The following is a 24,449-nucleotide window of genomic DNA, read 5'->3' on the forward strand; positions in this document are numbered from 1 at the left end:
GGTTAGTGCCCCTGTGCAAACTTAATGCCTTTTTTTTTTTTACAGAGAATATTTTGTATAACCCTAAAGACCTTGTAGGAAGGTAACAGTTCTGTGTTGTCAGTCACTCACTCAATATTCTGCTTGGATAAAGAGTCTTACTCTGAATGTGGGTGCTTGCCTTAGCTAAGATTAATGGTCATTGGGGTACATAAATGGAAATATTTATGGAAATGTGTTATGTATTTTGATATGAGCTTTTGACTGAATGTGTTTGATCCCAAAAGATGAAAATGCAAAGAAGAAATCCCGTGTGGAAGTGAGAAGGCCACCCCCCCTGGACATACAAAGTTACACGTTCCATCGAAAGCTAGGAGAAGGCACCGGTGGAAAGGTGAGTCCAGATATGGAAATCTCTTCTGTAATCTGGTATTAAACTGTGCAAAAATATGAGGGAAATCAAACACTTGGCAATGACATTAAATATTCCCATTGGCCAAGTCTAAGAATATTAACTTAAAGTTGATATAATTTATTATTTCAGGTCATTGTCTCCAAATGACCTTTCCTTAAGAAACTAACATGGTTCCTTCTGGGCACTATTCTTAAAGCTATTCAAGACACTGTGATATTTAACCTCTTTTGTCTTTTCTTAGGTGATGTTGGCATCATTTGCACCAAAAAAACAACTCGTGGCAATAAAGATAGTCCAGAAAAAACCAAACAGGTGCAACTATCCGTGGATCATGATGGAGGCCCAGCTCTTGAAGTTTGCCAGAGAATGCCCCTTCCTGTGTCACTCACATGCCACATTCCAGTCCAAGGTAGGGAACACTGTTTGTATTGCCACATAATCTGTTTTATTAATTCTCCTTGCTTTGTTGTTCAGTTGTGGCTTATGCCTTACCATTTGCTCATTTGTTTTAGGCTCAAGCCTTCTTCGTGCTGGAGTATGCCGGTGGGGGTACGCTGTACAGGATGATTTCCCGTCAAAAAACATTACCGACGAAGAGCATCCAGTAAGTGATAAGATTCTTACTGTAGAGGAACATAGAGTTAAGGTCCCCATACACGGGCCGATAGTAGCTGCCGATATCGGTCCCTTTGACCGTTTCGGCAGCTAATCGGCCCATGTATGGGCACTTCTGATGGGCAAATTTGCTCAGTGTTGATGATTGACACCAACTGAGATGTAAGTGTCCAGGTCGTGCCAATGCACCCCCAGGGCTGAGCAATAAGCGGAGGGGCTTGGGAGTAGGAGAGCAGACTTTTTGTGCATGACTGTATATGTGAAATTAAGATTTTTATAAGCAAAAAATGACAAAAATAGGAATTCAGAAGTGAATTCATTAGAAAATGAAAATGTCCTTCATGTAAATTCACGGGTTGTTGTGTATTGCTTTGTTCTTGGGCCTTTGTCACAAAAGGAGAGGTATGTGCACAGCGGAAGAACCAGGGCACCACTGATCTTTCTACAGCTTTCTCTTTATTCCTCTGGGAAATACTGGTTAGATAGCAGCATGGCACTTAGAAAGGGCTGGTGAATTCCTCCCAAAAGAAGCGACAGCCTGGGGAAATTTACAAGGGATTATCTAACATATAGGCACCCACCTGAGAATTAGACTCTCCTTGTTCTTTAATCATGTATACAGGTAACATGCTTGTCCAGGCCGAGAGAGAGAGTAGTTCACCTTCATGTTAACTTTTGAACAGCCAAATCAATTTATGAATGGCCAATTCCTAGCAACTTTTCTACTGGTCTTCATTTTTTACTTGCTAACATTTTTGAGCTATTCAACATCTTCTTCTTCCTCTTTCCAGCTTTCAAATGGGGGTTACTGACCCCGGCAGCCAGAGAAGCTATTACTCTGTAAACTTACAATTTTATTGTTATGGTTACTTTTTATTAATTAACTTTCTGTTCAGACTTCTCTGATTCATTTTTCAGACACTCGTTCACACCACTGCCTAGTTGCTAGGGTAATTTGGACCCTAGCAACCAGATAGTTGCTTAATTTCCAAACTGGAGAGCTGCTGAACAAAAAGCTAAACAATTTAAAATCCACAAATACTAAAAAAAAGGCCAATTGCAGATTCTCTCGGAATATCACTTTCTACATAATACGAAAGGTTCATTTTAATGTAAAGAAAAACAAATATTTAGTCATCTTAAAAAGTAGTAAAAATATAAAGTTTTTCAGCACTTAAATATTAGAAATAGAAGAAGCAGAGGCATTTACAGGTAACGCTATATCTAAATGTATACATATATATCAAATGTGTATGATACAGAAATTGTTTTTTTGCAGGTTCTACTCTGCAGAGATGGTGGTTGCGCTACAGTTTCTGCACTACAATGGCATCATCCATCGGTCAGTTCAATCTCCGTTCTCTCCTCTAGAATATTATGGAATGTCTAGTTTCCATTTATATTTATTGTTAGCATGATACACAGCTTAATGCAGTGGCTTTACTATAGAGAGAGCGGGGGACAGTATGGGCCAGACTGCAGGTGTCTGCTTCCTTTATAGCTGCTCTAGTCTCCAAAGTTATACATGCCCGCTGTACATATTCAGCAGGGGGCGCCGGCTGGGTACCTGTGTGCAATGGGAACCTCCAAAGATTCTTTTGCAGGGGGGCCTGGCGGTTCTCAGTACACCACTGGCTTGGTGGATTGTCATAGAATTTGTTTGGGAATACAGTACTTAACACAGCAGGCATGTAAGTGTAAAGCAATGTGCCACCCCTTCCCTCACTGGCACAGCTTGTGCCCATTTATTCACATTCTGCTAACACTAATGTTTCCGCCTCTGGTATCTGGGGCAATCAGTTAGGGACATTTACTTTTAGTGACTCAGACTGTCTGTCCAGAATCACAATAAATTGTGGTTTAAGCCTTTGTATTTTACATTTTAGTTTACCTGCATAATATTTATTTACTGTACATTTTCTTTTTTATTAAATAGCATGTATTTGTCCTTTTCTTTTTAATACTTAGCTTCATTGTTTCTAGGTTATCTTATACCAAAAATATCTATAGTTATTTTAGTTATCATTCTCAGAACTTTACTCAGTTACAGTATATTGTACATTCATTGTCCCCCATGCGTATGTTGCAGTGATCTCAAGCCTGACAACATCTTGGTGGATAACGACGGACACATCAAGATCTGCGACTTCGGCATCGCTGCTGTAGGAATGTTCGCCGGATGGAAGATCAGGGGATTGGCCGGAACACCTGGATACCGTGCGCCAGAGGTCAGAATTTTTTTTATAACAAAATGTATACACAGTGGCATTAATATCTCTTTCCCTCATATGTAATTAAAGGTACTAAGTTTGCCCAGGACCAGTAACCAATAGCAACCAATAAGATGTTTGCTTTAATACAGGTGACCAGTAAATTATACCTTTAGTTGCTATGGGTTACTGCTCCTGGGCAAACTTAGTGCCTTTTACAACATAATCCCTTATGTCTGTTCTTCCATGGACATCTTTGCAACTTTGCTCTGTCCTTTAGGCCATTTTACTGTATATTTTAACCCAACAATAGAACATTTTGATAATATAAACAAGAAAGGGAAAAAATGCCCCAATCAGTCAGAATATACAAAGGGGTCCAAACCTTTGCCTTTTATATATTCCCTAGGTTATTGGCCCTCATTTAGCAAAGTGTTACTCTAGATTTAAGACCCAATTAGAAATGCAATTTCACTGTCTTTAATGTAACTGTGTTTCTATTATCCTGAAATAATTGGTTCTTTTTTTCTAAAGATGTTGTCATTGGAGGCGTATGACGCCGGAGTGGACTGGTGGTCGCTTGGTGTCATCATGTATGAAATGGCCACTGGCAGGCTGCCATTTGTCCCATCGCTTGATCCTGCTAGGGAGTTTGTTGATATGAAACAGACGAAGGTTGATTATCCAAGTCACATGAGCCAGGAAATGCTGGACCTTCTGCCAAAGGTCAGTAGGAACAATTACACACTGGGAAGTGAATTCATTGACTACTTGCACTGCTTGCTACTTTTGCACATTCAAAATCTGGGGTCAGGTACATGGGGGCAGTACTTCTTTCAAGCAGAGTGAATATATTCCATGACCTCCCCTCCTCTACTGCAATGAGTTATATTTGGTTTCACTCCCACCGATGTACACAGTGCTCTCATTTCAATTTAGAGGGATAGATATAGATACATTTTGTGGCCACTAAAATTTCTTGAAGAGCTGGAGTTCAACCACAGCCCTTGCATTGAACAGCCCTCTATGGTTGAATGGTGTCTGATTAAACATCTCTTTTATTCTGATAAATGTTCTTTTTTTTTTTTTTTTTTAAGCTTCTGGAGATGGACAATAACAACCGTTTAGGACTAAATGGGAACATCAGGGAACATCAATTCTATGCCGGAATCAACTGGAGTGAGGTGGAAAGGAGAACAACTCGGACACCTTTCAAGCCCAAAATTGTAAGTATATGGCTACCCCAAGCAAAGGCATGAGTCTCCCCACATTCACCCTGCAGTGCCACTTTTTAGATCTGAGTTTGACTCACAAGTAAAAATAGTGGGGGATCCCTGGCTTAACTTTTGCCATACCTCTACAACATCTACATGTAAGTGTATTGCACCACTGACAGCAGGGAAGGCTACGTTTTTATTTGGGGAGGCCAATAGGCTATTTGCTTTATTGGACCTTTTTGTAGAATTTCATAGGAGGCAGTTGTTTTTTTGCAGAGGCTGAGCCTCCATATACCTTTTTATGTCATTTTTTTCTTTGCATTCAACTCAGACTATTTGAAGGACATAAATACTTGAACCTTCTAAACATTTTCAGGGATATTCCCTTAATTGTCAGTAAGTAGGTTGGTAATTGACAGCTGAATTGAGAAACTTATTATGTCCCTGTTCCATGAATTTTCCTGTTACCATGAAGTAAGGAACCTTCTTAAACATACAGTGCAGAATTTTAACATCATACATACAAAACATACACATCATACAAAAATATGTGCCCGTATTGTAGAATGTGTCATGTTCATGCTTACAAATTAAATACTGTAATGCAACTAAGTGTTTGCATTCTTTTTATAGCCACCAGCAGATAAATTAAAAGAAATTAAACCGGGATTCTGCACCGAGACCTCCGAGGAAAATAAGCTAGAAGACTTCTCCAATGTGGATTCCAACTGGAATTGGCAGGAGTAAAGCATTTTCTGTGCTCATGGGGACTAACAGCAAACTCCCTGTGCAACAAGTGATCAGGGCAACATACCATCCATGGCAAATTCCATCTGTGGACATCAGATCTGCCATCAGCTGCAAGTGTTTGCCTGTATAGCCAACTACATCAGCACCACACGGGATCCTAGATAAAAAGAAGAGGCAACTTGAAGAAGAAGACATCGTGGGAGGCCAGAAGAGCTGCGAGCTGGATTCTCTAAATGGATTTTGGACAAAGTCCCACAGACCCTTGGATAAGGGTCAACATCTATACTGAACATACAGTGCACTTATGGTAAGGCAGTGCACTGTTAATTAACAGCGTTCAGTATTTTTCAATTTCTTTATATAGGGTAAGGTTAGTTGGGGTAAGTGGGGTAAGTATTCTAAGGTAAGAATCTTTCTTTTCTATCTCCTCTCCCATTCTGTTACCATAGATAGGATAAGTTATATTATAGGATTATTTCTTATCTTCTCTCCAATTCTTATTTTCTTCTCTAATTCTTTCTCTAACCTTCCTTTTCACCTTTAATATAAGTTAAGTAAAAAAAAAAAAAAAAAAATATATAGATAGCATAAGTTATATAATTAGGATTATTTCTTATCTTCTCTCCAGTTCTTATTTTCTTCTCTAATTCTTTTTTCTAACCTTCCTTTTTTTTAACTCAAGTTTTTTTATTGAGTATTTGTGCAAAGTTACATTTTATTGCAGATTCAACAAAATATCAGTTGTTACATACATAACAGTAAAAAAAAGGAAATAATTGTACAGGTTTTGGAAGGTTTTGATTACTGTTTTGGTAGGTAAACCTAGGTGGTGTGGTATTTTGCTAGAAATAGGTGTGTTGTAATACTTAGTGGGCTGTTATAAATTTGCTGTTGCTTGGTCTTTGTGCCAGGGATCCCAAATTAAGGCTAACTTATCTTTGCGGTCTTGTGTATCAGATGTCATTTTTTCCATTACTGCTCTGAGATTGACTTGTTGGATTAGGTGTTGTAAATTCGGGGTGGAAGGTTGTTTCCACACTTTTGCAATAAGAGAGAATGCTGTGTTAAAGATATGGAATAAAAGTTTTTTATTTGGTGGTAGTATATCTGGAGGGTATAGTTGCAGTAGTGCTATTTGAGGTTGTACAGGTAGGTTCCATCCCAGTTTATTTTTGATTAGGTTGAAAACTTCTGTCCAGAAGGGTTTTGCTGATGGACACTGCCAGCACATATGCAGGAATGTTCCTTGTTGTCCACATTGTCTCCAACATAATGATGAATATTGTGGATATATTTTACTTATTTTTTTAGGTGTTAAGTACCACCTGTGTGTGATTTTTGTGTGGACTTCTATATGGTTGGTGCAGTTGGTAGTTACTTTATGCGCTGATAATATTTGCTGCCATTGTTCTGTGGTAAACTGAAGTTGCAGCTCGTTTTCCCATCTTTGCATGTATGGGAATTTGTGTCCTTCCGGTAATTGTAGTTGTTGTTTGTAGCATTGTGACAAAGTTGCTTTTCCATTCCATTCCTTATTATAGGTGTTCCATTATGGATTTTCTTTTGCAGGTTTTGTAGTCCCTAGAGGTGGTTCTGAGGAAGTGGAGCAGTTGTAAATGGGTGTACCTTTGGTTTTGTGTTAGGTTATATTTTTCCATTAGGTCCTCAAATTTTTGCAGTTCAGTTATGGAATATAGGTGGCGTATTGTAGTTATCCCTTTTGTAATCCATTCTTGTAGGTTTATGTTTGGTATCATATACTTTAGAGCCGTAAGTGGCATTATTGTTGATGGAAATATATTGAAGTTGTGCTTTTTTGCCAGTTTGTCCCATGTTTTTATTGATAGTTTTGTGGTAGGCAGTAGCTTTGGTGTTAACGGTCTGGATCTTTTAGGGAGCCAGAAAAGTTGGATTAAGTTCCCATCTGGGGCTAGGCTTGTTTCGTGATCCACCCATTTCTTGTTTCCTAGGGGGGAGTGTAGTCTTATTACCGTTTCAAGGATTGCCGCCAAATAGTATGCCTTAATGTTTGGGATCCCCAAGCCGCCAAGCTGTCTAGAGAATTGTTAACAGGCAAAAGCTGTTCTCGGAGGCTTGTTTTGCCATATAAATTTATTAACAATACGTTGTAAAGCCTATAGGTATTGAGGGGGTAGTGCTATATGGAGGGTTCTAAACAGATATAAAACCTTGGGCAGGATGTTCATTTTGATTGATAGAATTCTACCTAACCATGATATAGGTGCCTTTTTCCATTTGGTGCATTCTTTTTCTATCATTTTCAGTAGTGGCTGATAGTTTAATCGGTATATGGTCTCAGGGTCTTTAGGCAGTTTTATACCTAAATAGGTAATATAGGATTCTTTCCATTCAAATTTAAAGTTGCCTCTTAGTTGGTGTAAGCTGTGTCCATAATGTTTTGAAATAGTGTGAGTAAGTGTGGATATAGCTGTTTTGTAAAGATTTTGTAGTAGTTATTAGTGAATCCGTCCGGGCCTGGGGCTTTTCCATTTTTCAGCTTTTTAATGACTAGCTTTATTTCTTCCTCAGTTATTGGTTGTTGTAGCATATCTATCTGTATTTGGGAGGGGTGGGGGAGCTGTAATTTTTTTAGATATTCTTTAATATGGTCTACTGTCGGTTTAGGGGTTTCATTGTTTGAAGCTAGGTTATATAGCGTGGAGTAGTATTTGGCAAATTCATTGGCTATTTGTTTGGGGTCTGTAATTTTCCCTTGAGGTGTGGAGATGTATTGTACTCGTGTCTGTGCTTGTGTTTCCTTTAGTTGGGCTGCAAGTAATTTGTCCGCTTTGTTTCCCTTGGTGTAGAATAGATGCTTAAGCCTTCTAAGTCTTTATGCCGTCTTAGCTGCTATGTTCTCGTTTAACTTAAGTCTTGTTTCAGTTATTTCTTTTAATATTTGCCTATTATGGTTTTGTTGGAGTTGTTGCTCCAGCGCCCTTAATTTAATTTCTAGTTGTGTTTGGGTTTCTGTTCTGGTTTTTTTCAAGTGTTTTGGCTAGTGTTATTAGTTCGCCTCTAAGAACTGCCTTGTGTGCTAACCAGACTATTTGGGGTTTACTATCTTCCGTTATGTTATGTGTAAAGTATTGTTGGATTGCTTGTTCGATTTGGAGTTTGTGTTCTTCTTTAAGCAATAAGCTTTTGTTTAGTCTCCATGGGAGTTTTGTATTATTGTTAGGTGGGATTTCTATTCCTATTGGGGCATGATCGGACCAGGTTCTCAATCCTATCCAGGTTTTTGTGATTTGTGAGGCAGTTTGAGGGTCTGCAAGGAAAAGATCAATCCTGGTGTGGGTGTGATATCTTGGGGAATAATAAGTATAGTCTCTAGCAGTGGGGTATTGTGCTCTCCAGACATCTATCAGGCCGTGGGTGTGGAGTGTATTTCTGAATATTTGTGATTGTTTAAGTTGTGCCTTGGGTATGGGGGTTCTCGACCCTTTAGAGACATCTATCTTTGGATTAGGGGCTATGTTGAAGTCCCCTGCAACTATACATTTCCCTTGTTTGTGGTATAGTAGTTTTGAAAGCGTGGTAGAAAGAAATTTGTTTTGGTTCTCATTTGGTACATAGAGGTTGAGTAGAGAGTATGTTGTGTTACCTATGTCGCCTATTACCATCAAATATCTGCCCATAGTATCCGCATGCGTCTCTTTGAATTTAAATGGTATTTTAGAGTTTATCAGTATTGAGACTCCTTTTGTTTTATTGTTGGAGTTTGCATGATAATTGTGGGGGAAGTATCTGTTGCGAAATTTTGGGGGATTTTTTTTGCTAAAATGGGTTTCTTGGCAAAATAATATGTCTATTTTTGCCTTATATGCGTCATTAATTATTTGGTTGCGTTTGTTTGGGGAGTTCAGCCCTCTTGTGTTCAGTGAATATAATGGGTCACAGACTTTTCGTGTTCCGGTTGTGGTGTTCCTTCACTTGTTGGAGGGATATCCCATCTTGTTAGTAGTTTTTTGGCCTCTTGGACTGTAGTTATGATAGTAGGTGTCCCGTTGCGCTGTACTATGAGTTTTACCGGGTAGCCCCATCTGTACGGGATGTTATGGTGTCTCAGTAGTTTAGTGATCTCGAGGAACGCTTTCCTTTTAAGCAGTGTAGCAGGAGAGAGATCTGTGTATATTTCCAGTTTTTGGTATTGTTCTGGCCAGTTCTCTTGCAGAAGCAAGTAATCTTTCTTTGGTTTTGTAGAATACAAATCTGGCTAGGACATCGCGTGGTACATTGTCTGGGGCTGTTTTGGGCTTTGGGACCCTATGAATCTGTCTCTCCTAAAGATCTAGAAAGCCACATTACTGAGCTTCTTAAGGGCTCTGGCACACGGGGGAGATTAGTCGCCCGCGATTAACTCCCTGTTCGCGGGCGACTAATCTCCCCGAGTTGCCTACCCCTGCCATCCCACCGGCGAACATGTAAGTCGCCGGCGGGATGGCAGACGCGGCGGGGCGATTTCCGGAAATCGCCGAAAAAGACTCGCGAGTCTTTTTCGGCGATTTGCGCGAAATCGCGCCGCCGCGTCTGCCATCCCGCCGGCGACTTACATGTTCGCCGGTGGGATGGCAGGGGTAGGCAACTCGGGGAGATTAGTCGCCCGCGAACAGGGAGTTAATCGCGGGCGAATAATCTCCCCCGTGTGCCAGAGCCCTTAAGAAGCTCAGTAATGTGGCTTTCTAGATCTTTAGGAGAGACAGATTCATAGGGTATTCCCCTGAAGCGCAGGTTATTTCTGCGGGACCTGTCCTCTAAGTCTGTGACTTTCTCCCTTAAGTTATTTAGTTCAGTTTGTGCTTTTTTGTGAGAGTCTGCAAGATCGTTGTGTGCTTCAGCAAACTCACCCATTTTGTCCTCTAGATGCGCTGTGCGGTCACCGAGGTCTCTGATTTCTTTGCTGAGGTCAGAGGAGAGCTGTTTTATGTCTCCTTGGATTGTTTGCTTTACTTCGTTCAGCATATCTCTTATTTGGTTCACCGTAGCCGGTGGGGAGTTTGTAGAGGAGTCCGTCATCGTGGCCCGCGTTTCAGTCTGATCCGTATCCAGCGCTGTCAAGATGGCGTCTGGTGTAGTGTGGTCGGGCTGCGCTGAGGCTGTGTTGAAGAAAGCGGTGACAGCTTTCTGCGTTCTCCGCTGGGGGTTCCGTGGTCTCCTCATGTACTCTGTCTGTTCCCCGGCTTTTATCTTTGGTTTGGGGTAAGTTTGCTGGGCTGTGCTGCTTTTGTGGGCCCCTGGTTGACGGAGCTCTGCTCTCAAGCGTCCATCTTAGATCGTGGGTAAGCTCCACCCCCTCTAACCTTCCTTTTCACCTTTAATATAAGTTAAGTTAAAAAAAAAATATAGATAGCATAAGTTATATAATTAGGATTATTTCTTCTCTCCTCTCCAATTCTTATTTTCTTCTCTCATTTTTTCCCTAACCTTCTTTTTCACTTTTAATATGTTAAGTAATTTGTTGCAAAATGTATGAATGGAAGTGAATGTGTGTGAATGCAAATAGGGATCCCCCTGCACCAATTTAGAAGGTGAACACAGTTGACCTTTTGATTGGCTGCAAGTTGAATTTAGATCACTATTAAAATGTAGAAACATCTATATGAGGCGGGCTGTACCTTGTGCCTCTTTAACCCAGTAGGAGGGAGAAATAATGCAGCAGATGGAGCTGCAGCTGTAGGCCCCTTTTTTTCAAAAAATAAAAACATGCCCATCAGAGTAATGAATGTGATTGGTGTAAAGTTTAGGGATACTTAGGGTTTAGGATCAAAGGAATCAGAACAGACGAGGCAGAGCTGTATGTCCCTAAATGCTGCCTAGCCTCCACTCCCTCCTTCCCCTCCCGGCCATGAACTGTATATTAGGCAAGATAAATAGGCCCATCATAATCTTCATTATCCCATATCCAGGCCTTTTACATAGTAAAAGGCTGTGGTATTTATAGTCAGCACACTATTGATCCAGGGACTTGTCCGATTGCCGTTTTGGAGTCAGGAAGGAATTTTTGCCCCATCTGAAGCAAATTGGAGATGGCTACCAATGGGGTTTTTTGCCTTCCTCTGGATTATATAGATGTTAGTTCAATTTAAACTAATGGACACACTCACCCTTAATTACTATGTAACAGTGTCCTTAAATTGTCCCCATCCACGTATCTCATTTTAATGCCTTACTAGGTAAGGAACTAGGGGGGGGGGGAATTATATAGTTAGTAAGTGGGGAGTGGAATCCCAGTCCCAACTACAATGACCATGGGATTTGCCACAGAAAAAGAGTAGATAGAGAAGATAGTGAATGAATCAGTGAGAGAATGTGGTTGTAAAGAGTGTGTGTATTATTGTAGGTATCCAAATGGGGAACTTTTGTTCCGGATTCCTCCCAGTCTGAACTGAGGAGGAAGGGTTCCATGGTGGCTTATATTAGCCAGAGCCTAGGGATAGGGAACTATTGCAGCAAATGATAGGGTGAGCCATTTGCTGCAATAGGTGTGTGAATGGACAGTAACATGGTTGAAGCCTTGACGTGGCGTTACTGCTCACATGTATACCATGTGCCAATTCAACCAACTTGGAGAGTGTTATTATAGGAGCAGCTGGAATAGAAAAAGATTCCCTAACTTTACATGATGGAAAATATAAAAGAACATATTTATATGCTTGTACACTAGAGCCATTATCTAAAAAAGCCCATAGTTCCAGAAGAACAGTTCAGTGTAAAAATAAACCTAGATAGAAATATAGGCTGTATAGGTGGCAGCCTGCACCTCCCAGTCCAACCCTGTGAGTGGGTGTTTTAATGTTCCGAAGGACCAATTCCACATGCACAAGCCAGAAAAAGAATTATTTACCGTTTAGTTGCAATAGAATGTAGTCTGTCTGGGCCAGTGGCTCAAATTAATTTTTAATATCCCCAATTTGAATCCTATCTGCTTTAGATAAGTACTACACAACATTTTACTAGCTCTATCCTCTTTCCTGCCAGCTGAAAAAAACAAAAGTTAGCTCATAATATACCAGGTGTGCCATGAGTGTGAATACCTTAATATCCTCCCCTCTGAGAAGTTTGTGTCAGTGTAATATAGGAAGCAGAAATTGCACAGTGTGTAAGATCTAGAGGGTGAAAAAGAGTCACATTTTAACTAGAAAGGGAAGATTGATAACAAACTTCCTGTTGGGTTGAAAAACATGAAGTCACTGAATGGGCTCTGCCCACTTTCTCTAACCTTGGACCACAGTTATACAGGTATCGGACCCCTTATCCAGAAACCCGTTATCCAGAAAGCTCCGAATTACGGAATGCCCGTCTCCCATAGACTCCATTTTAATCAAATAATTCAAAATTTTAAAACTGATTTCCTTTTTCTATGTAGAAATAAGACAGTACCTTGTAATTGATCACAACTAAGATATAAATAATCCTTATTAGATGCAGAACAATCCTATTGGGTTTAATTAATGTTTTATTGATTTTTTAGTAGACTTAAGGTATGGAGATCCAAATTACGGAAAGACCCCTTATCCGGAATACCCTTGGTCCCGAGCATTCTGGATAATGGATCCTATACCTGTACAGTAAAAACCACTGTGAAAAGTTTGGGGACCCTGGTTTTAATAGTGTCTGAATGGCAGCAACTTAAATTTCCCCACTGAAAGTCGAGTGATATCTGATTGGCGGTTGGTGGCTCCACCCACTTTTTAAAACCTTAAAATGCAGTCCCCTAGTGACCCTGGTGTTAATACTGTGAGAATGGCAGCAGGTTAAATTTCCCCATTGAAAATCAATAGTTAAAATCTGATTGGCTGTTGGTGGCTCCACCCACTTTTTCTAACTCTGAATCGCAGTTACCTGGTGACTAGCTCTGCAAAGTTTGGAGACCTTAGTATTAATATTTAAAGAATGACAGCAGTTTAAATTTAAACATATGAAGTCTATAGGTGAAATCTGATTGGTTGTTGTTGGCCCCGCCCACTTTTCTCAACTTGAAACATAGTCACCCAGTGACAAACTGTGCAAAGTTTGGGGACCCTGACATTAAACATGTGAGAATGGCAGCAGTTAAAATTTCCCCACTGAAAACAATGAAAGAAATGTGATTGGCTTTTGGTGGCCCCGCCCACTTTTTCTAACCTTGAGTACGAAGTCACGCAGAGACTGTACAAATTTTGCGAACCCTGGCATCAAACCAATAAAATTCAATAGGTGAAATCTGATTGGCTGTTGGTGGCCTCGCCCGCTTTTTCAAAACTAACACTGCACTCCCCTAGTGACCAACTGTGAAAAGTTTGAGGACCCTGGTGTTATTACTGTGAGAATGGCAACAGGTTGAATTTCCCCATTTAGAGTCAATAGGCAAAATCTGATTGGTTGTTGGTGGCTCCGCCCACTTTTCAAAACTAAAGCTGCAGTCCCCTAGTGACCAACTGTGAAAAGTTTGGGGAATACTGTCAGAATGGCAGCAGATTGAATTTCCCCATTGAAAGTCAATAGGTAAACTCTGATTGGCTGTTGGTGGCTCCGCCCACTTTTTCTTACCTCAAACCAAAGTTACCTGGTGCCTAACCCTGCAAACTTTGGGGACCCCGGTGTTATTACTGTGAGAATGGCAGCAGGTTGGATTTCCACCAAGTCAATAGGTAAAATTTGATTGGCTGTTCACAGCTCCACCCACTTTTGGGCATCCAACAATCATCATATTTTCATTCAGGCTGAGCCCATGACTATGTGATTCAAGTTTGGGGAGTGCAGCCTCAAAGCTGTAAGATTGGCAGCAGTTTCAATTTTCCCATGAAAGTCAATAGGTAAAATTTGATTGGCTGTTGTTGGCCCCTCCCACTTTGTGGTTTTTAAAAAAAAAACTTGAATGCGTAGTCACCCAGTGACTGACTGTGCAAAGTTTGGAAACCCTGGCATCAAACCAATAAAAATCAATAGGTGAAATCTGATTGGCTCTTGGTGGCTCTGCCCAATTTTCAAAACTAAAACTGCAGTCCCCTAGTGTCAATAGGTAAAATCTGATTGGCTGTTCACAGCTCCGCCCACTTTTGGGCATCCAACAATCATCATATTTTCATTCAGACTGACCCCATGACTATGTGATTCAAGTTTGGGGTGTGCAGCCTCAAAGCTGTAAGATTGGCAGCAGTTTCAATTTCCCCATTAAAGTCAATGGGTGAAATTTGATTGGCTGTTGTTGGCCCCTCCCATATTGGGGTCTTCCAACAAATGTTGCTGTTTTATTTGGGGTGACCCCATTATTATGTTATTCAAGTTTGGGGGGTGTAGCTCCAAAGCTGTAAGTGTGGCAGCAGTTTGAAAATCTTCCCTGTCAAAGACAATGGGAAAATTGGGGGGTTCGGAGCGGCGCCACAAAAAGATGGGGGGCGGGATCGCTTAGAAAAGCATATGGGTATAAATAGACATAATCAGAGTGTGCACGGCCTGTTTGGTTCTGTTGAGGAACCCAAATGTTGAGTCCCACTGCTCTTGCTGTGCCGCACAACATGTGGCCTGGTATACAGCACAGAAATGACACAGAAATACACATAAAGGTAAAGTCAATGGCACTGGTAGTCTGGAACTTATGAGCCAATAGTGCCCATTTTATGAACTATTCTACACAGTTTAGGCCTGGGGAACCTTGGGCCTCCTGAAGAACATGATCTGAAGGGCCCTTGCTGCCCCCCCACTTCCCAATGTCGCCCCCCCCACACACACATCGGGCAAACTATTTGAATGAGGCTGATCATCTTTGTGTGTCAAGTGTATCTCTTTGTCAGCTGGTTATCAACACACACATTTACCAATAAATAGTTGATCAAATATACATATTTATTATATAGGATACATCTTGTAATTCTCAAGGTCAAGTTCACTTTAAAATGTATTATTAGCAAGTATTTAAAAAGAGCCAACATATTCCACAGCACTGGACAATAATTGGGTGCATATATCATCAATGAACAACCAATACAAGAGGTAAAGAGGGCCCTGCCCCAAAGAACTTAGTTATGCTTTATTACCTATGAATGTTATAGAAAGTAATCTGTCAGTTTCTTAAAATGATTTGCCTCTATCTGCCCTGAGATTTAAACATTCCTCTGATTTCTGCTGTCAGTGATTATAAGCCTAGATTGTTGCTAATGGGCCATGCTACTGCTGCTGGTTGCATGTCTCACTGCTGGTAGTCACATGCTGCTCCAGGGGTGTCTGTTGGTCGTAACCCGACACCTTAACTGTTGCTTACATGCTCAGCCCAACTGCCATTTGGATTGTGAAGAGGAGATAGAGAGTGCCAGAGAGTTCAACGGCTGTTGCGAAAAAAGAAGACAATTTGGACAAATTTGGATAAAATAAAAGGAGAAGAAGGAAGGTGAAGATGGAGAAGAGAAGAAAGAAGAGGAAAAAAAGGAGCCAGACTCCAGAAGAACCTCTACAGGATAAAGGTTGCGTGGAGAAGAAGGCTAAGAGTCAAGACGGATTTGTCTTTCCAACTGACAAACCCAACCTAAAAGAGAAGACCAGTCCTGATGGAAATGTGAAGATGAGTCTGTGTAGGGAGAAGCCCCCTGAAGATGGGACCATTAAAAGGAAAAGGACTGAAGAACCAACAGAGAAGATAAAGGATAGCCAAGAAGAAGAAAGAAAAAGCCTCTCAGATGAGACCAGCAAACCTGAGAGCAAGAAGAGGAAGAAGGATGAAGAAGAAAAAAATAAAAAGAAATCCAGCTCAGAAGAATTTCTTCAAAGCAGCAGTAATGGAAGGACTAAGGAGCAGGAAGACAACAAGGAGAAGAAAAGGAGCCGAGAAGATCTGTTAGAAGGCAAGGGTATAATGCTAGAAATATATTGCTTTATTTTCTCTTATACATTTAACTGCCAAAAATGGTCAGATGCTTGTTCTGTTAGAGGGGAGACAACAAATCCGTCCCTTTGCTTTGTGAAATTCTTCTATAGATTTATAAGGCACTAAGTTTGCCCAAGAGCAGTAACCCATAGCAATCAATCAGCATGTAGAATTTACTGGTCATCTGTTTAAAAACAAACATCTTGTTGGTTGCTATAGGTTAGTGCCCCTGTGCAAACTTAATGCCTTTTTTTTTTTTTACAGAGAATATTTTGTATAACCCTAAAGACCTTGTAGGAAGGTAACAGTTCTGTGTTGTCAGTCACTCACTCAATATTCTGCTTGGATAAAGAGTCTTACTCTGAATGTGGGTGCTTGCCTTAGCTAAGATTAATGGTCATTGGGGTACATAAATGGAAATATTTATGGAAATGTGTTATGTATTTTGATATGAGCTTTTGACTGAATGTGTTTGATCCCAAAAGATGAAAATGCAAAGAAGAAATCCCGTGTGGAAGTGAGAAGGCCACCCCCCCTGGACATACAAAGTTACACGTTCCATCGAAAGCTAGGAGAAGGCACCGGTGGAAAGGTGAGTGAGGGGCCTCCCAATATGGAAATCTCTTCTGTAATCTGGTATTAAACTGTGCAAAATATGAGGGAAATCAAACACTTGGCAATGTCATTAAATATTCCCATTGGCCAAGTCTAAGAATATTAACTTAAAGTTGATATAATTAATTATTTCAGGTCATTGTCTCCAAATGACCTTTCCTTAAGCAACTAACAGCAACTAACATGGTTCCTTCTGGGCACTATTCTTAAAGCTATTCAAGACACTGTGATATTTAACCTTTTTTGTCTGTTCTTAGGTGATGTTGGCATCATTTGCACCAAAAAAACAACTCGTGGCAATAAAGATAGTCCAGAAAAAACCAAACAAGTGCAACTATCCGTGGATCATGATGGAGGCCCAGCTCTCGAAGTTCGCCAGAGAATGCCCCTTCCTGTGTCACTCACATGCCACATTCCAGTCCAAGGTAGGGAACACTGTTTGTATTGCCACATAATCTGTTTTATTAATTCTCCTTGCTTTGTTGTTCAGTTGTGGCTTATGCCTTACCATTTGCTCATTTATTTTAGGCTCAAGCCTTCTTCGTGCTGGAGTATGCCGGTGGGGGTACGCTGTACAGGATGATTTCCCGTCAAAAAACATTACCGACGAAGAGCATCCAGTAAGTGATAAGATTCTTACTGTAGAGGAACGTAGAGTTAAGGTCCCCATACACGGGCCGATAGTAGCTGCCGATATCAGTCCCTTTGACCGTTTCGGCAGCTAATCGGCCCATGTATGGGCACTTCTGACGGGCCTGCCTGACCGATATCTGGCCTGAAATCAGCCAGGTCTCGATAGGGCAGGTTAGAAAATCTAGTCAGATCGGGGACTGCAACGGCTCGTTGATGCGGTCCCCGGACTGACTTTACCTATGCCCGTCATTATAATTTGATCGTTTGGCCCCATTTGGCCAAACGATCGAATTACCCTGGATTCTCCTGATATTGCCCACCCGTAGGTGGGGGATATCGGGAGAAGATCCGCTCGCTTGGCGACATCGCCAAGCGAGCGGATCTGCCAGTGTATGGGGACCTTAAGACAGAAAGTGTATGTTACTCATTTATCAACAGTGGGTAAATATGCACATGGCCTGTAACCCATAGCAACCAGTCAGTGATTGGCTTCTTTTCAGCCAACTGCATGTAGAACATTAAATGCAACAATATGATTGGTTACCATAGGATACTGTCCACGGGCAAATTTGCTCAGTGTTGATGATTGACTCCAACTAAGATGTAAGTGTCCAGGTCGTGCCAATGCACCCCCAGGGCTGAGCAATAAGCGGAGGGGCTTGGGAGTAGGAGAGCAGACTTTTTGTGCATGACTGTATATGTGAAATTAAGATTTTGGTAAGCAAAAAATGATAAAAATAGGAATTCAGAAGTGAATTCATTAGAAAATGAAAATGTCCTTCATGTAAATTCACGGGTTGTTGTGTATTGCTTTGTTCTTGGGCCTTTGTCACAAAAGGAGAGGTATGTACACAGCGGAAGAACCAGGGCACCACTGATCTTTCTACAGCTTTCTCTTTATTCCTCTGGGAAATACTGGTTAGATAGCAGCATGGCACTTAGAAAGGGCTGGTGAATTCCTCCCAAAAGAAGCGACAGCCTGGGGAAATTTACAAGGGATTATCTAACATATAGGCACCCACCTGAGAATTAGACTCTCCTTGTTCTTTAATCATGTATACAGGTAACATGCTTGTCCAGGCCGAGAGAGAGAGTAGTTCACCTTCATGTTAACTTTTGAACAGCCAAATCAATTTATGAATGGCCAATTCCTAGCAACTTTTCTACTGGTCTTCATTTTTTACTTGCTAACATTTTTGAGCTATTCAACATCTTCTTCTTCCTCTTTCCAGCTTTCAAATGGGGGTTACTGACCCCGGCAGCCAGAGAAGCTATTACTCTGTAAACTTACAATTTTATTGTTATCGTTACTTTTTATTAATTAACTTTCTGTTCAGACTTCTCTGATTCATTTTTCAGACACTCGTTCACACCACTGCCTAGTTGCTAGGGTAATTTGGACCCTAGCAACCAGATAGCGGCTTAATTTCCAAACTGGAGAGCTGCTGAACAAAAAGCTAAACAATTTAAAATCCACAAATACTAAAAAAAAGACCAATTGCAGACTCTCTCGGAATATCACTTTCTACATAATACGAAAGGTTCATTTTAATGTAAAGAAAAACAAATATTTAGTCATCTTAAAAAGTAGTAAAAATATAAAGTTTTTCAGCACTTAAATATTAGAAATAGAAGAAGCAGAGGCATTTACAGGTAACGCTATATCTAAATGTATACATATATATCAAATGTGTATGATACAGAAATTGTTTTTTTGCAGGTTCTACTCTGCAGAGATGGTGGTTGCGCTACAGTTTCTGCACTACAATGGCATCATCCATCGGTCAGTTCAATCTCCGTTCTCTCCTCTAGAATATTATGGAATGTCTAGTTTCCATTTATATTTATTGTTAGCATGATACACAGCTTAATGCAGTGGCTTTACTATAGAGAGAGCGGGGGACAGTATGGGCCAGACGTCAGGTGTCTGCTTCCTTTATAGCTGCTCTAGTCTCCAAAGTTATACATGCCCGCTGTACATATTCAGCAGGGGGCGCCGGCTGGGTACCTGTGTGCAATGGGAACCTCCAAAGATTCTTTTGCAGGGGGGCCTGGCGGTTCTCAGTACACCACTGGCTTGGTGGATTGTCATAGAATTTGTTTGGGAATACAGTACTTAACACAGCAGGCATGTAAGTGTAAAGCAATGTGCCACCCCTTCCCTCACTGGCACAGCTTGTGCCCATTTATTCACATTCTGCTAACACTAATGTTTCCGCCTCTGGTATCTGGGGCAATCAGTTAGGGACATTTACTTTTAGTGACTCAGACTGTCTGTCCAGGCTCACAATAAATTGTGGTTTAAGCCTTTGTATTTTACATTTTAGTTTACCTGCATAATATTTATTTACTGTACATTTTCTTTTTTATTAAATAGCATGTATTTGTCCTTTTCTTTTTAATACTTAGCTTCATTGTTTCTAGGTTATCTTATACCAAAAATATCTATAGTTATTTTAGTTATCATTCTCAGAACTTTACTCAGTTACAGTATATTGTACATTCATTGTCCCCCATGCGTATGTTGCAGTGATCTCAAGCCTGACAACATCTTGGTGGATAACGACGGACACATCAAGATCTGCGACTTCGGCATCGCTGCTGTAGGAATGTTCGCCGGATGGAAGATCAGGGGATTGGCCGGAACACCTGGATACCGTGCGCCAGAGGTCAGAATTTTTTTTATAACAAAATGTATACACAGTGGCATTAATATCTCTTTCCCTCATATGTAATTAAAGGTACTAAGTTTGCCCAGGACCAGTAACCAATAGCAACCAATAAGATGTTTGCTTTAATACAGGTGACCAGTAAATTATACCTTTAGTTGCTATGGGTTACTGCTCCTGGGCAAACTTAGTGCCTTTTACAACATAATCCCTTATGTCTGTTCTTCCATGGACATCTTTGCAACTTTGCTCTGTCCTTTAGGCCATTTTACTGTATATTTTAACCCAACAATAGAACATTTTGATAATATAAACAAGAAAGGGAAAAATGCCCCAATCAGTCAGAATATACAAAGGGGTCCAAACCTTTGCCTTTTATATATTCCCTAGGTTATTGGCCCTCATTTAGCAAAGTGTTACTCTAGATTTAAGACCCAATTAGAAATGCAATTTCACTGTCTTTAATGTAACTGTGTTTCTATTATCCTGAAATAATTGGTTCTTTTTTTCTAAAGATGTTGTCATTGGAGGCGTATGACGCCGGAGTGGACTGGTGGTCGCTTGGTGTCATCATGTATGAAATGGCCACTGGCAGGCTGCCATTTGTCCCATCGCTTGATCCTGCTAGGGAGTTTGTTGATATGAAACAGACGAAGGTTGATTATCCAAGTCACATGAGCCAGGAAATGCTGGACCTTCTGCCAAAGGTCAGTAGGAACAATTACACACTGGGAAGTGAATTCATTGACTACTTGCACTGCTTGCTACTTTTGCACATTCAAAATCTGGGGTCAGGTACATGGGGGCAGTACTTCTTTCAAGCAGAGTGAATATATTCCATGACCTCCCCTCCTCTACTGCAATGAGTTATATTTGCTTTCACTCCCACCGATGTACACAGTGCTCTCATTTCAATTTAGAGGGATAGATATAGATACATTTTGTGGCCACTAAAATTTCTTGAAGAGCTGGAGTTCAACCACAGCCCTTGCATTGAACAGCCCTCTATGGTTGAATGGTGTCTGATTAAACATCTGTTTTATTCTGATAAATGTTCTTTTTTTTTTTTTTTAAGCTTCTGGAGATGGACAATAACAACCGTTTAGGACTAAATGGGAACATCAGGGAACATCAATTCTATGCCGGAATCAACTGGAGTGAGGTGGAAAGGAGAACAACTCGGACACCTTTCAAGCCCAAAATTGTAAGTATATGGCTACCCCAAGCAAAGGCATGTGTCTCCCCACATTCACCCTGCAGTGCCACTTTTTAGATCTGAGTTTGACTCACAAGTAAAAATAGTGGGGGATCCCTGGCTTAACTTTTGCCATACCTCTACAACATCTACATGTAAGTGTATTGCACCACTGACAGCAGGGAAGGCTACGTTTTTATTTGGGGAGGCCAATAGGCTATTTGCTTTATTGGACCTTTTTGTAGAATTTCATAGGAGGCAGTTGTTTTTTTGCAGAGGCTGAGCCTCCATATACCTTTTTATGTCATTTTTTTCTTTGCATTCAACTCAGACTATTTGAAGGACATAAATACTTGAACCTTCTAAACATTTTCAGGGATATTCCCTTAATTGTCAGTAAGTAGGTTGGTAATTGACAGCTGAATTGAGAAACTTATTATGTCCCTGTTCCATGAATTTTCCTGTTACCATGAAGTAAGGAACCTTCTTAAACATACAGTGCAGAATTTTAACATCATACATACAAAACATACACATCATACAAAAATATGTGCCCGTATTGTAGAATGTGTCATGTTCATGCTTACAAATTAAATACTGTAATGCAACTAAGTGTTTGCATTCTTTTTATAGCCACCAGCAGATAAATTAAAAGAAATTAAACCGGGATTCTGCACCGAGACCTCCGAGGAAAATAAGCTAGAAGACTTCTCCAATGTGGATTCCAACTGGAATTGGCAGGAGTAAAGCATTTTCTGTGCTCATGGGGACTAACAGCAAACTCCCTGTGCAACAAGTGATCAGGGCAACATACCATCCATGGCAAATTCCATCTGTGGACATCAGATCTGCCATCAGCTGCAAGTGTTTGCCTGTATAGCCAACTACATCAGCACCACACGGGATCCTAGATAAAAAGAAGAGGCAACTTGAAGAAGAAGACATCGTGGGAGGCCAGAAGAGCTGCGAGCTGGATTCTCTAAATGGATTTTGGACAAAGTCCCACAGACCCTTGGATAAGGGTCAACATCTATACTGAACATACAGTGCACTTATGGTAAGCCAGTGCACTGTTAATTAACAGCGTTCAGTATTTTTCAATTTCTTTATATAGGGTAAGGTTAGTTGGGGTAAGTGGGGTAAGTATTCTAAGGTAAGAATCTTTCTTTTCTATCTCCTCTCCCATTCTGTTACCATAGATAGGATAAGTTATATTATAGGATTATTTCTTATCTTCTCTCCAATTCTTATTTTCTTCTCTAATTCTTTCTCTAACCTTCCTTTTCACCTTTAATATAAGTTAAGTAAAAAAAAAAAAAAATATATATAGATAGCATAAGTTATATAATTAGGATTATTTCTTATCTTCTCTCCAGTTCTTATTTTCTTCTCTAATTCTTTTTTCTAACCTTCCTTTTTTTTAACTCAAGTTTTTTTATTGAGTATTTGTGCAAAGTTACATTTTATTGCAGATTCAACAAAATATCAGTTGTTACATACATAACAGTAAAAAAAAGGAAATAATTGTACAGGTTTTGGAAGGTTTTGATTACTGTTTTGGTAGGTAAACCTAGGTGGTGTGGTATTTTGCTAGAAATAGGTGTGTTGTAATACTTAGTGGGCTGTTATAAATTTGCTGTTGCTTGGTCTTTGTGCCAGGGATCCCAAATTAAGGCTAACTTATCTTTGCGGTCTTGTGTATCAGATGTCATTTTTTCCATTACTGCTCTGAGATTGACTTGTTGGATTAGGTGTTGTAAATTCGGGGTGGAAGGTTGTTTCCACACTTTTGCAATAAGAGAGAATGCTGTGTTAAAGATATGGAATAAGTTTTTTATTTGGTGGTAGTATGTCTGGAGGGTATAGTTGCAGTAGTGCGGTTGTACAGGTAGGTTCCATCCCAGTTTATTTTTGATTAGGTTGAAAACTTCTGTCCAGAAGGGTTTTGCTGATGGACACTGCCAGCACATATGCAGGAATGTTCCTTGTTGTCCACATTGTCTCCAACATAATGATGAGTATTGTGGATATATTTTACTTATCTTTTTAGGTGTTAAGTACCACCTGTGTGTGATTTTTGTGTGGACTTCTATATGGTTGGTGCAGTTGGTAGTTACTTTATGCGCTGATAATATTTGCTGCCATTGTTCTGTGGTAAACTGAAGTTGCAGCTCGTTTTCCCATCTTTGCATGTATGGGAATTTGTGTCCTTCCGGTAATTGTAGTTGTTGTTTGTAGCATTGTGACAAAGTTGCTTTTCCATTCCATTCCTTATTATAGGTGTTCCATTATGGATTTTCTTTTGCAGGTTTTGTAGTCCTTAGAGGTGGTTCTGAGGAAGTGGAGCAGTTGTAAATGGGTGTACCTTTGGTTTTGTGTTAGGTTATATTTTTCCATTAGGTCCTCAAATTTTTGCAGTTCAGTTATGGAATATAGGTGGCGTATTGTAGTTATCCCTTTTGTAATCCATTCTTGTAGGTTTATGTTTGGTATCATATACTTTAGAGCCGTAAGTGGCATTATTGTTGATGGAAATATATTGAAGTTGTGCTTTTTTGCCAGTTTGTCCCATGTTTTTATTGATAGTTTTGTGGTAGGCAGTAGCTTTGGTGTTAACGGTCTGGATCTTTTAGGGAGCCAGAAAAGTTGGATTAAGTTCCCATCTGGGGCTAGACTTGTTTCGTGATCCACCCATTTCTTGTTTCCTAGGGGGGAGTGTAGTCTTATTACCATTTCAAGGATTGCCGCCAAATAGTATGCCTTAATGTTTGGGATCCCCAAGCCGCCAAGCTGTCTAGAGAATTGTTAACAGGCAAAAGCTATTCTCGGAGGCTTGTTTTGCCATATAAATTTATTAACAATACGTTGTAAAGCCTCTAGGTATTGAGGGGGTAGTGCTATATGGAGGGTTCTAAACAGATATAAAACCTTGGGCAGGATGTTCATTTTGATTGATATAATTCTACCTAACCATGATATAGGTGCCTTTTTCCATTTGGTGCATTCTTTTTCTATCATTTTCAGTAGTGGCTGATAGTTTAATCGGTATATGGTCTCAGGGTCTTTAGGCAGTTTTATACCTAAATAGGTAATATAGGATTCTTTCCATTCAAATTTAAAGTTGCCTCTTAGTTGGTGTAAGCTGTGTCCATAATGTTTTGAAATAGTGTGAGTAAGTGTGGACATAGCTGTTTTGTAAAGATTTTGTAGTAGTTATTAGTGAATCCGTCCGGGCCTGGGGCTTTTCCATTTTTCAGCTTTTTAATGGCTAGCTTTATTTCTTCCTCAGT

At 40.2% G+C, this 24,449-nt stretch overlaps 2 protein-coding genes across 2 annotated transcripts; both read left to right on the forward strand.

Annotated features, from left to right (window-relative positions):
• The first annotated feature begins 49 nt into the window (after positions 1 to 49).
• LOC101734839 (protein kinase C theta type) lies at positions 50 to 5,639 on the forward strand. The gene is made up of 8 exons (XM_018090543.2): positions 50 to 373; positions 636 to 803; positions 907 to 998; positions 2,289 to 2,351; positions 3,099 to 3,237; positions 3,754 to 3,945; positions 4,317 to 4,445; positions 5,070 to 5,639. Exons 1-8 carry the CDS (start codon positions 248 to 250, stop codon positions 5,181 to 5,183), a joined length of 1,023 nt encoding a protein of 340 aa, XP_017946032.2. The 5' UTR covers positions 50 to 247; the 3' UTR covers positions 5,184 to 5,639.
• Positions 5,640 to 16,315: 10,676 nt separating this feature from the next.
• LOC101735020 (protein kinase C theta type) lies at positions 16,316 to 22,460 on the forward strand. The gene is made up of 8 exons (XM_018090440.2): positions 16,316 to 16,639; positions 16,920 to 17,087; positions 17,191 to 17,282; positions 19,016 to 19,078; positions 19,826 to 19,964; positions 20,480 to 20,671; positions 21,040 to 21,168; positions 21,793 to 22,460. The coding sequence occupies exons 1-8, from the start codon at positions 16,514 to 16,516 to the stop codon at positions 21,904 to 21,906; spliced, it is 1,023 nt and encodes a 340-aa protein (XP_017945929.2). The 5' UTR covers positions 16,316 to 16,513; the 3' UTR covers positions 21,907 to 22,460.
• Positions 22,461 to 24,449: the final 1,989 nt, after the last annotated feature.

The sequence above is a fragment of the Xenopus tropicalis genome, chromosome 9 (genome assembly GCF_000004195.4).
Source record: "Xenopus tropicalis strain Nigerian chromosome 9, UCB_Xtro_10.0, whole genome shotgun sequence".
Taxonomy (NCBI): Eukaryota; Metazoa; Chordata; class Amphibia; order Anura; family Pipidae; genus Xenopus; species Xenopus tropicalis.